The sequence below is a fragment of the Heloderma suspectum genome, chromosome 5 (genome assembly GCF_057233095.1).
Source record: "Heloderma suspectum isolate Gila_16-S chromosome 5, 16-S_ref, whole genome shotgun sequence".
NCBI lineage: Eukaryota > Metazoa > Chordata > Lepidosauria > Squamata > Helodermatidae > Heloderma > Heloderma suspectum.
Window position 1 is genome coordinate 149720431 of NC_139462.1, and position 12432 is coordinate 149732862.

The 12432-nt window shown below is 40.5% G+C and overlaps 1 protein-coding gene across 2 annotated transcripts in view; it reads left to right on the forward strand.

The window, feature by feature from the left end:
* EGFR (epidermal growth factor receptor) overlaps window positions 1-12432 on the forward strand; it is a 222716-nt gene that overhangs the window by 142355 nt on the left and 67929 nt on the right. For both annotated transcript variants that reach the window (XM_084857769.1, XM_084857770.1), the window contains 5 exons: window positions 2094-2245; window positions 5871-6048; window positions 6877-7029; window positions 10340-10408; window positions 11536-11654. In XM_084857769.1, the coding sequence (XP_084713895.1) occupies window positions 2094-2245; window positions 5871-6048; window positions 6877-7029; window positions 10340-10408; window positions 11536-11654 (671 nt within the window). The remainder of the gene's footprint in view (window positions 1-2093; window positions 2246-5870; window positions 6049-6876; window positions 7030-10339; window positions 10409-11535; window positions 11655-12432) is intronic.

Here is a 12432-nt window from a genome sequence, read left to right on the forward strand (position 1 = left end):
CCTCAGCTCCCTGAGCCTCTGGGAGTTTTGGATGGTGAAAAGGTGATCCGAGAGACCCGATTATGTGTCACTGCCTACTATAAAACTCCAAGATCTGCTGCACTTGCTCACTCTGGGCAACTTGTTGCTGAGGCAAGCAATTGGGGTCTCACTTTGCATTGCCTGACATCTTATCAGCAATGCTGCAGATACCTGCTGCCTCCCAAGTCAGTGGGAGACCTTTACCAACCGTTGGAGCTGGGCACCTGACAGTGGTTATGCATAGTTTTGTCCTGTTATTGTTGTTGGCATAGCATGGAACACAGTTTTAAATTTAGCTCGATAAAAATAACCTAGACATGATGGGAGGAATTGGTAATTTTTCCTTTTTCTAGAATAAGTGCCTTGAAGAGTTAGTTAGGTCATATACAAATTATATTTCACACAGATGAACTTTTAAGTGCTATTCTTCTTTAATAAGTTAAAAATAGCCACATTCATTGTTTGTGGGTGACAATAGAATGTAAGACACACACTAATTTTCCCCCATTACTCAACCATAAGCCTGTATAACCTTAATTGTCCTCTATGTGGGAGCTATTAGTCTTTCCCTACTGAAAATGGCGTAATTAGGCCTTTTGAAGTACTTCTAGGTTCCCAGCCAAGACCAAGTCAATAGAATACCCATACATTTGAGGCATCCTGAATTTTATGTTGGTTATTGGTATATAAACCCTGGCAGATTTAAATCACAAGGGTAGAGAGATGTCCCAGTCTGCATCCCGTAATTTTGGCTTGCCATTATTGGGAGGGGTACAGACTTGGCAAGCTTGCTGAGAAAATCTTTAGTTTTTATGAACTTGAGTCATTCAGTATATTGTACATTAAGGGGAAGGTGGTGGGGGGGGGAATAGCAAAGTTAAAACATCAGGTGTTTTAGGCAGGTGGTAGCAATTGGGAAGAGGGTGGTGGCACCCTGGTTGTAGACTGCCCTTACCCAACATGCAAGGGAGGCACCAGCGCTTTCATCATTTAGAAGACAAGTTAAGACATTTTGTTATCTGGGGTTTTAAATGGCTTTAAGTTGTTTTAGTTCCACTGCTGATATATTGATACTGATATCATTCCTATTTAAATTTAATCTCTCCCATCCATCTTAATACATAAAGGGTGATATCCTACACTGCCCCTGTGCTAGCGGAACAGACCGCCAGCACAAAAGGAATTAGCAGTTCCTGAAACAACCGAAATCAAGCAGCAATGCTAATTTCTGGAATGGGACAGATCAGTGGAGCTCACAGAAAGGAGCTCTGCTGACCTGTACCATTCTGGAAATGAATGTTTCCACTCATTTCCTGAGTATTTTAGGAACTGTTAGTTCCCGTTGTGCTAGCAGTTAGTTCCACTGGAGCAAAAGAACTAGCAGAGGCACAACAGAAGTATAGGATACCAGCCAAAGGATTTTATTCTTATTTTGTTGTGGCTTGTTTCTATACATGTATATTAGTATGTGAATTTTTGTAAGTCCTTTTCAGTACTGTTTGATAGAGCTTAAAATAGTTTAAATAAAGTTGTGATGATCTGATGACTTGATGAAGGGATTTTAGTTGAAATCTGTTATCATATTCATGTTTGCTTCCCCCAGTAGAACTGGACATGATGCTTCTTCTGGTTGTGGTTGTCCTCCCTAATTCATGCTATTCATCACAAGTTATAGTTTGAACCTCTACAATGTTTCCTATTCTCAGGATGAGAAAGTGGGGAATTAAAATTGTTTGTTTTGATGTAATTAAATGTTCCTGAATTGAGCAGTAGTCGAACTCTACACATATTGGGCTGGATCCAATAGGTGCATGCAACTAGGCTGGCAGAAGCAAACTCCTCCATCTCCGTCCTTTCCCACAGCAGTCCCTTCAGCCCCTTGAAAATGCTACATAGAAGGTCATGCTGATTGGAGGGAGGGTGGCAGGAATCCAAAAATCAAGCAGAGGCACCTTCCATTATCAAAACCCTTCCATCAACAGAAGACAGACCCTAGATCAAACCGACTTCTTTTGCTGTTTTCTGTGCAATGTGTCATGTATTACTACTTGTTTTAATTCTCTTCATTGCAGTTTGCCAAGGAACCAGCAACAGGTTAACACAGCTTGCAAGCGTGGACGAACACTACAACCTCCTAAAGAGGATGTATGAAGACTGTGAGGTGGTCCTTGGCAATCTGGAGATCACTTATGTGGATCACAACTACAATCTCAGTTTCTTAAGGGTTAGTGTGATGAATCTTATTGCTTTGACTCAGATGAAGATGAGAAGGAAGATGCATGCTCACGGTAGTCTGTGAAAGCAACAACCAGTTGTTGACGGGCCACTTCGTTAAGGAAAGAGGAGCTGTCAGCAGACCCAGTGCCTCTTGTCCCACCTCCTAAAGTACCATCCTGTCACATCCTATTGTTACAGGTGCTGCTTGTCTGCATTCCTCTTCTGTCCTTGGGGCTAGCAATTGTCCTTGGGTAATACAGCATGGGCAACTTGGAGGACCTTTCCAGGAATGACTATAGACATACACACACACCTTTTTTGAAAAAAATCTCTCACCAAAGAGAGATTGCAACAGTTAAGAACTGTTGCACTTCAAGCAAGCTTGTACTTTACATTGTAGGTCTAGGAATTCCTGATCTGGAAATAGTGAGTCTGTGCAAACAACCATGTTCTAGGCAGCCTAAGAGGCTGCTGGTATCCTTTAGTTAAGGTTATTGGTGGCAGAAATAACATTTTTCCCAAAATGCTGAAGAAGTGTGGAGAGCAGCAACTCTGTTCGGAATGAAATGTTTTGGAAATAATATAAATTCAGGCTTTGAGCATGAATTTCTAGCTAATGCGAATTATTTTTTTATTTTTTTATTTATTTCATTTCTATACTGCCCAATAGCCGAAGCTCTCTGGGTGGTTCACAAAAATTAAAACCAAAAAGCACAGAATAAAAACAATATAAAAGCATTAAAACCACAATATAACAATACAACCAGAATAAAACCTAGCAGCAATGCAGAGGTTTAAAATACAGATTTAAAACACCAAAGCTAAAAGAGTAAGAAGCTAAAATACTGGGCAAATAAAAAAGTCTTCACCTGGCACCGGAAGGAGTACAATGTAGGCACCAGGTGAACCTCTCTAAGGAACTCATTCCACAGCCAAGGTGCCACAGCAAAAAAGGCCCTCCTCCTGGTAGCCACCTACCTCACTTCCTTTGGCAAGGGCTCACAGAAAAGGACTGCTGAGGATGATCTTAGGGTCCAGGCAGGCACATAGGGGAGGAGGTTATCCTTCAGATAACCTGGCCCCAAGCTGTTAAGGGCTTTAAATATTAATACCAGCATTTTGAATGGACAAGTTCTGGTGTAATGTGATCTCAGTACTGGACAAGTACTGGCATAATGTGATCTCATTGGCCAGTCCCTGTTAACAATCTTGCTGCCCTATTTTGGATTAGCAGAAGTTTCTGGACCGTTTTCAAAGGCAGCCCCATGTATAACGTACTGCAATAATCAAGACGAGAGGTGATCAGAGCATGGATAACTGTAGCTAGGCTATCTCTGTCCAGATAAGGGTGTAGTTGGTATACCAGCCTAAGCTGATAAAATGTGCTCAGAACTTACTCTCTCAACATGCCCCTCTGCCAGAATTAGGAAGAGGTGCTTCATTACAGCATCATACCCTACAGAAGATGCAAATACTGGAGACTGGACAGAGGACCATGCATCAGATAGGACAGAATATAAATCATCCGTGGTTTTATAGAAAGTGCTAAATACAGTACTTTCTGGTCAGTCATGGTCTCAAATGTCCCAAAGAGGCACGTGTTGTCCTGGCACTTTGGGAGAGGAGGGTTTACATTTCCCCCAATTTTGTCCCACAATTTCACACATACCCCTGTGTGTGTGGGGGGGTGGAATTTCAGGATGAAAACGGGGGCAGAGGAACTTTAAACCTTCCTCTCCAGAAGTGCCACAGTCCTGATCCAAATCAGCACACTTGCAGGAGGATAGGGGAGACGATCACGCATAGCTCCGCGATTTGTGATTAAAGTTTGGCCCTGAATGTGAATTTAAACCCAGTTAAAATTGGACACCAAACCCCATGTGCGGTGTGAGCGAGTGTTATGCCAGTTATTCAAGTCCTTTTTAGGGTTCTGCCAGTCTGGCAGAGGGACATGTTGAGAGAGTAAGTTATAAGTTCATATCTACTAAATTTAAGAGAAACTTTAAAGATTTGGGTTGTGGTGTGTTTTTTTAATGTATGCAGAAATATTTGCCAGAGTGCTTTAGCACCTTAAAAAAAACTAACAAATAACTTGTAACATAAACTTTCACAGGTAATGCTTTTATTGTGCAAACACCCTGCCTCATTCCTGGAATTTTAGAGAGAGTCCAGACAACACTGGGCTTCTCTGCATTAAAGGAAAATCCGAGATCCCCCCCCCCCCGCCTCGGAGCATTTTCTTCCACCTCCATGGCATGATGAGAATTGGCTCATTAGACGAGGAACGCGATCAAACGTCCTTTCTCACCAGCCCGTATATCTTTCAATGATATCTATCAACAGCACCATCTCGTGGCTGAAAAATGGCAGTGCACCCCGTTGTATTTAAATACCTCATTTAAATTGTGTGGTTTTTTAACTACACTTTTTGCCAGGGATAGCACAGGAGGGGCCCTGGATGATGACGGCATCATGTAATGGGCCCACAAACTTCGTGGGTAGCCAGTCATGAGTGCACTATAAATGCCTCATGTAAAGACAGCCATGATCTTCTATTTGTAGCCTTCCCGTGTTTTCCCACTACTACTCCCATCTTTTTCTTACAAGAAAAAAATGCATTGAGGTGGAAAAAAATGGAATAGCTGCATGGTACCTTTTGATTAGGAGCACTAGGAGCCCTCCATCTGGTAGCACCCTTATTGACTGTCGCTTCGGTTGGCATTTTGTTGTGTTGTTATGCTGTAACTTTAAAATTGTTATGGCTTTTTATTGTTTGTGAGCCACTTAGCAGCCTGGAAAGTGGAAAAGAGGCATAGACAGATTTTAGATAAATACATATTTATGGAACAAAAGTTATAAGGAATCAGGAATAATGTTCAGGAGCACTATCTCAAGTCAATACATTAATTCGCGATCTGTGTTATTTTTTAAAATATAAAAAACCCAAATGTTGCAGCCACAGAATATGTCCACCCCAGGGTTAGTGTGTCTCCCAACAATTCACAGAGGATGTTGTGGACTTTTATTGTTTGTTTGTTTATTACATTTCTATACTGCCCAATAGCCAAAGCTCTCTGAGCAGTTCACAACAATTAAAACCATAAAATACAACACAATGAAACATAATATAAAACTTCTAAAAGTTTAAAAGTACGTTGTAAAACCCAGCAGCAGTTACAGCCCAGGGAAACCCTGGGTGAAAAGGTATATTTTCAGGAGGCACGTAAAAGATGTCACATTTTCCGCCTCCCGAACTGCAGGGGGGGAGGGTTTTCCAGAGAGTGGGTGCTGCTACAGAGAAGGCCCACCACCGGGGTTCTTCATGGTGGCATTCATTTTGGAATGACCAGCAAGGTCTCCCCTGATTAACTTAAATGTCATCTGTCTATAGAGACTAACACGAATTACCTTTCTGGAATTTGTTCTCATAAGTTATCGTGTATCATTTTGAAATAAGTACAGAACGTAATTTATTTCTGTCTTACTGAATTTTTGTTTTGTTTTTTTCCTAAATATTGTTAGCCAATATAAAGCCAGAAAGGTGGGTGGGGCAACCTTGGAGATTAACAGCTTCCTCAGTCTAAAAAAAAAAAAGGCTAACATTCTCTGTCTTTCTGTTGTGCACCTTCCAGAGCATAAAAGAGGTGAGTGGTTATGTGCTTATAGCAATGAACACAGTGAGAAGTATTCCTTTGGAGAATCTCCAGATAATCCGAGGAAACAACCTTTATGAAAATGCTGCACTGGCAGTTTTAATAAATTATGTCGATATGAGGGGACTCGAAGAGCTGCCAATGAGACATTTAGCAGGTGAGATATTTGGGAGGGAAGGGTGCAAACATCATTGCAAACTGTTACATTATTCATCAAAAGTCCTTGAGTCTGTAGCAGGACATGTGCCTGTAATCTATGGTCTTGAACATTTGGAATTGACCCAGTACTTACTACTCAACTTTCCATTAATTCACTCCTGAGACATGGACGGAACAGCATGCCTCTTACAATACATGAATTGTCAAGTGAGGGTTGTTAATTTCTCAACAGCAACAGTTGTATTTGTTGTTGCAGTTATCATTATTGCTATTGTTTATTAGCACATACATAGTGCTTTAGAGTCTTCAAAGCATTTCACAGACATTAACTCCATAAACCTTACAACAATGCTGTAAATGAAACCAGTAGTATTATCCCTATATTGCAGATGATGATACTCAAGCTGAAGGATAGATGCTTGCTTAAAGATGCCCAACAAATTAATGACAAAAGAGAAATTTGAATCGGGTCTTCCTGGTTCAGGCTTTTAGCCACATTCTATTTAGCATGCTGAGTGTATCCTCATTTTTTTAATTCAAAAAGCCCTAAGAAGTGAATATGTATTACTCCCATTTTACAGATGAGTAAACTGGGACTGGGAAGCCAGTGTCTTCACCACATAGTGACACCAAGGTAGAAGTAGAATTGTATGAAGTAGAATTGAAAACGCATGTTTTCTAGTCACAAATGTAGTACTGTCAGCAGGATGATGCTGTAGCTGTATTTCATTATAAACAATTAAAACAATTATTCCCTTTCCCCCCTTTTTTAAGACTGAAAAACAATGTTATTTCTTAATGTCTTTGTTCTAACTTCTTTTGGCAGAAATTCTAAATGGAGGAGTAAAATTCAACAGTAACCCTTATCTCTGCAACATGGATAACATTCTGTGGGATGACATTTTTGATAAAAATAATCGCATATTTTTTGTTCATTTTGAAAGACCAGACACATTGTCAAGGCCTGACAATAAAATTTGTAAGTATGCTCTGAAGAATAAACTATTCATGACATTTACACAAGCCTATTGAAATACTGTTGGCCCATTGGAGTGCAAATCTGTTTCTTAAACTAGAGAAGTCCCAAAGGGGAAAAAAATGCAGATTTTATCTCCAGTATTTGTATAGTAACTACAGGAGTTTGTCTCAATAGCAGCATGATATATAGGCACTTTTTAAAAATATGATCAGCCCAAGTTACTAATTGTTCTTGCCTAGTCACAAACTACAATTTGTTTATACTGTACAATATTCGCATGGTATACAGATGAAGGTCTAATTCACACATTTACTGAAGCAGTACATCTAAGGCAAGGATGGGCTACTTCTGACCCTCCAGATGTTTTTGCCTACAACTCCCATCAGCCCTAGCCAGCATAGCCAATAGTGAGGGAAGATGGGAGTTATAAGCCAAAACATCTCAAGGGACACAAGTTTCCTTCTGATCTATAGTGTCACTTCCTTAAAATATATTATGTAGGACAGCAAACATGTATTTGCAAATTGGTATCATAAGGAACTCATCAAGAAGTCAAGTTTGTGTTGTCTTCTAACTGTACACTCAATGGCAAACCCTCATGTAAGGTGTTACCCCTTTACACATATTTTAGGAATATAAAGGGAACCTCTGTAAAATGTTTAGAAAGTTTTACAGAGGTTGTCAGGCATGCTGGAGCTTTGTTATCCAGCACACTCTGTAACCTCTGTAAAAAGTTTAGAAAAAAGAAAACTGGACCTGATAAATCCCTTCTTCCCGCCACCTGGTTGGTCTCTTTTCCTACCATGTGGTAGTGATAGCAGCAGCAGCAGGCTTAAAAAGGATTTTCCTTCCTTTTTCACACACACACACACACACACACACACACACACAGGGAACACTGCAGAGCAAAGCTGCAGTTGTGCCTGTCATCTTCTTTGGCCCAGAGCTGTGACTGGAGCTTCACTCCGTGGCACATCCCAACTTCATCTCTTTAAATACAAACTAAAACAAGAAAGAAAAATACATTGCAGTGACTTCCACTGGGGCTGTTGGGGGCCCTCTAGGTTGCAGGGCCCTGGACCTTTGCCCAGATGTCTGGGGCTAAGGGCACCAGTGACTATTCCTAGGGGGTGGAACAAAAAACACTTTCTATACATGTTTTCCTAGTTCAATAAGAAGAGGTAAGGTAGAATCAGCGTTAACTTTTTATATCCCTTGGTTTTTTGCACCCTCATATTTTCTGCATCTCTGTGTGTGTACATTTGGTTCTCTGACTAAAGGATGGAGCCAGACTTCTGGCAAACTTTGGCAAAACTTGGATGAGGATACAAAGTAGCCAATGGATGTAATAAATGTGTGGGAAGTGTTTGTTGTTTGCTAATTCACTGAGTTTTACTATTATTAATCAAAATATTATTTTACCAATTTCTTCTAACTTTGACACAATGCATGACACATTATCTCCTTGACTGTGATTCTCCCTCTATTTTGCTTGGATATGCTGGTTGAGAGGTAGCCAGCATTTTAGGGCCATTTTTGGTGTTATGTTTTGGGCACCCCAAAACCAATGTCTTAAGACATGTAGAAATGGCTCTCTCTTTCATGCTTCCTACTGTTTTTCTTCCTGCATTAAATCTGTTTGTAAAGTCATGATCCTTCTTCCTGTATAATATTGTAAAAAATCTACCCGTTCCTGCCTGCCCCCTTAACTATGGTTCATGCGCGGGCCACTCCCAAAATCACCAATCTCCCATTGTTTGTTTATGTGATGCCTCTCTTCAAATCCCTTCACTGGCCATGCCCTTCCAAATCCCTGCCCTTAACATTAAAGCTCTCCATAGTCTTCCCTAACCCATGTTTTAGCCCTTGTTTCTTATGTCCCTGCCCAAGACCTCACTTCTCCAGCCCTACAGTCCTCAGCTACCCTAAGGTCTCTTGCTCTCTATCACAACTCTATTCATTCTCCCTTGGTGTTTCCTATATGGGGAACTCCCAGAGTCTCTGAATATACATGGGGTGTCACCTCTGTCAGATCCATCTTCAAAATGCTTTTCCAGGAGGCCTTTGGTTAGGCCCTTAATCCTCATTGTAACCAAGCTGAAGTTTAGCTACATTTGCTCACATTCATCTCTTGCTACCAAGATCAAACCATCATTTTGGCTCCTGATGTGTCTGAACTCAACACAGTTGGAATAAATCACCATTTCCCAACTTAATATGTAATGGGAAACTGGTTTATTCAAAGCCAAATGTGGAAGCCTCAGCCTTCCATCTTTGTCTATGAAAGAGAGAGGTGGGGGAGCAAATCAGTCTGAGGCTTGCTGCTGTTATTCTAACAGGAAACATTGTGTGCCTGTTTATAACTACCCCCAGGTTCACATTGTTGGTCATAAGCAACAGTTTGCATCTCCATTGTTTTCTGTGCCCTATAATACTTGCAAGCACTCTTGTAATACCTTTACAGTACTTGTAAGCATGTTGTGGCCCTTTAATATTTGTAAGCATGCTTAAGAACCTATTTAGAGGATGGGACATACTCTTTTGGAAATAATAATAATGAATTCCTATTTCCTGTTGTTTAAGAACTCTCCAGAGCAGGGATGGGGAAGCTCCAGAATGTGGGCCTAATCCTGCCTGCAGAGGTTCGCCATCTGGCTGTGGAGGCTTGGGCTCCCTCTGTGGTCTTTCCCCTCCCTGCTCCCTAAGCCCTGGAGGCTACTGGAGAGGAGTCAGAGAGAGGAATCCCTGTTGTTATTTCTGCTCTGTGATCAGAGATAAAGCAGGGATTCCCCTTTCCGCTCCTTGTCCCCTCCAGTCTCCCAGATCAGAGAGAATAGTAGAGATTCCCCTTAATTAGCACACTGCCCAATTGGGAGGGGAAGTGACATGCTAAGTGCTTCCCTAGCTGAAGGTGATACACCCAGCATGTCAGCTGGGACCAAATTACATTTGGGGTGTGGCCATAGCCCCTGATGTCATTTGGCCCACAAAGGATGGGGGGTCATCAGACTAGTTCCCCACTTCTGCTCTGGAGCCTAGTTACGTGCTATGAACTTGCCTGATATCACTAATTAGTTGGGAGTGCCTGTGAATTGGAGGTCCATTGAAAAGTATGAAAGATTTGGCAATTATGTTTTCTGTGCTTCCCAGTTAGCTTAAGATAGTCAAGACTCACAATTCAATACTGGCAGTGCCCATCCAACAATTCCCTGGCGGGGGGGTTCCTCTTCATCTTTTCCCTAAAAACGTAATCGAAACAATATATTATGTTCAGAGGTATTTTGTAAATGTAACTTTTTCCATTTCTTAGGCCCCCAGTGTCATCCCAATTGCACAAGAGGGCACTGCTGGGGTGCCGGCCTAGACAACTGCCAAACACGTAAGTATATACATTGATTTTCCTTGTGTTAAAATATGTTTATGACTTAAAATGTAATATTTCAACTGGCCAAAGTTTCATTTTGACGTATTCGGCTCTGTTATGTCTGCTCTTATACACCAAATAGACCAGTAGATCACACAACACCTTATGTGCTATGAAAGTTTTTTTCATAACATAACAAACCATAACAGAGCCGTATTCGGCTAACAAACCTACGTAACAAACCTACTTCAATCCCAACCACTGGAGGATGGTGCAGACATAATGTTCTCATTAAGAGATCAGTTTTGGGCTGCAAGACCTCTTCCTGTAGTCCCTCCACTTCTACATTAACTGTGTAAGGGGTATGTCAGCACTGATGATAGTCGCAGGATTCCAATTTAATCAGGATTTGAGACAAATTCTGGTTTCATAGATTCTAGCCTATGAGAAATTCCATCACAATAGATCTACCGTTACTTCCCCCTCGAAATCTCCTGATAGCCTAAATTTCACTGGGTTATCTCCATAAACTTGTGACCCTGTAGTAGGGATGTACGGATGGTGTAAAACCTGCTCCATCTGTGTTTCGTGGATTGTCAGGTGCCTTTTGTTCCATCACCCGCTCACAGATGGATGCGAATATTATTTTCCATCATGCAGAAAAATACGCAAATAAGTCTGTAGGAGGTTTTGTAACAATTTACATAATTTACCTTAGTATGTAACATTTAGCGTATTGTCCCCCATTCCTTTCAACTTTTCCTCAGCAGAAACTTGCATATTTTCCTACGAATAAATATGCGTACATTTTGGGAAAGAAAAAAAAATCCGAAAGTCTACAGACTCTGTGCGGCCTGAGGGGTCACTCTGCAGCAGATTCTGCAGGTTGGATTCTTAGAAATCCGAGCTGATTTTAGTCTGTTGTGAATTTCTCCAGCATCCCTACCCTGTAGTCCCCTGTAAGAAGGACTTTTCTTTAACAAAATGATGGATCATCGAGATATTTTGTGTGTTTTCCCCCCAAGCTGTTCAGAGAAATTAAGTGATTCTGAATGTGTATTTCATTTCTCCCACCCCTTTCTATTCACATTCTTTGGTTGTAACAACAACATAGTTTAATCTGGGGCATTTTTGTTTTTCAGTAACGAAGGTTGACTGTGCAGCGCAGTGTTCAGGCCGGTGCAAGGGGCGGTTGCCAAGTGACTGTTGTCATACCCAGTGTGCAGCAGGATGTACAGGTCCTAAAGAGAGTGATTGCTTGGTAAGAAGGTTGCAGAAACCTAAATAAAATTCTGCTAGTTTTATACAGACCAATCCAAAAACCAATTAAGCTGGAGTGCCTAGATTTAAGTGTTTATTACAATACATCCAGAGCAAAACTGTAAAGAGAAACACATTTGTTCCAGATTTACAGAAATCAAATCTTGTGTATTTTTATTTTGTCTACATGTTGTTCCAGAAAACACAGAAAGTTGCTAAACATCCATCAGAGACTATACTATTATTTTTCCTTGTCACTCAGTTCAGTTTATTCATGCACATATCCCATGCTTTAATAAACAACTTGAAATGACATGACAAATTTATTGATCTCAATTTTTTTAGATACCATTATCCAGGCTTGTGTTAGAGGATTCCATAGCAAATATGCTGTTCCTTATTCACATAATTTTTAACAGACACTGCATAATTGCATTTGGTAGCGAAAGAAGTTATATTGGACAATAAACATATAATATCTACTACAATTGCTGAATAAGGTTGAATATCAATACAGTACCACCAGATACGTAAAGATATATGCACTTCCAACAAATATTAGAAGAGTGATGGATCTTGCTTCATGTAGTTGGAATTCAATACTATTTGTGCATGATTTTAACAGAATTCTGTTTTATGTTAACACAAACTGAAAGGTAGCTAGCTATCTTACATAAATAAAACTAGTCTTTCATAGGGATGGTTTTATTTACATCACTTTCCCACTTAATTTTAGCTTTATCTTCTTCTTTGTCACTTTTCATTTCAAGGTCTGATAT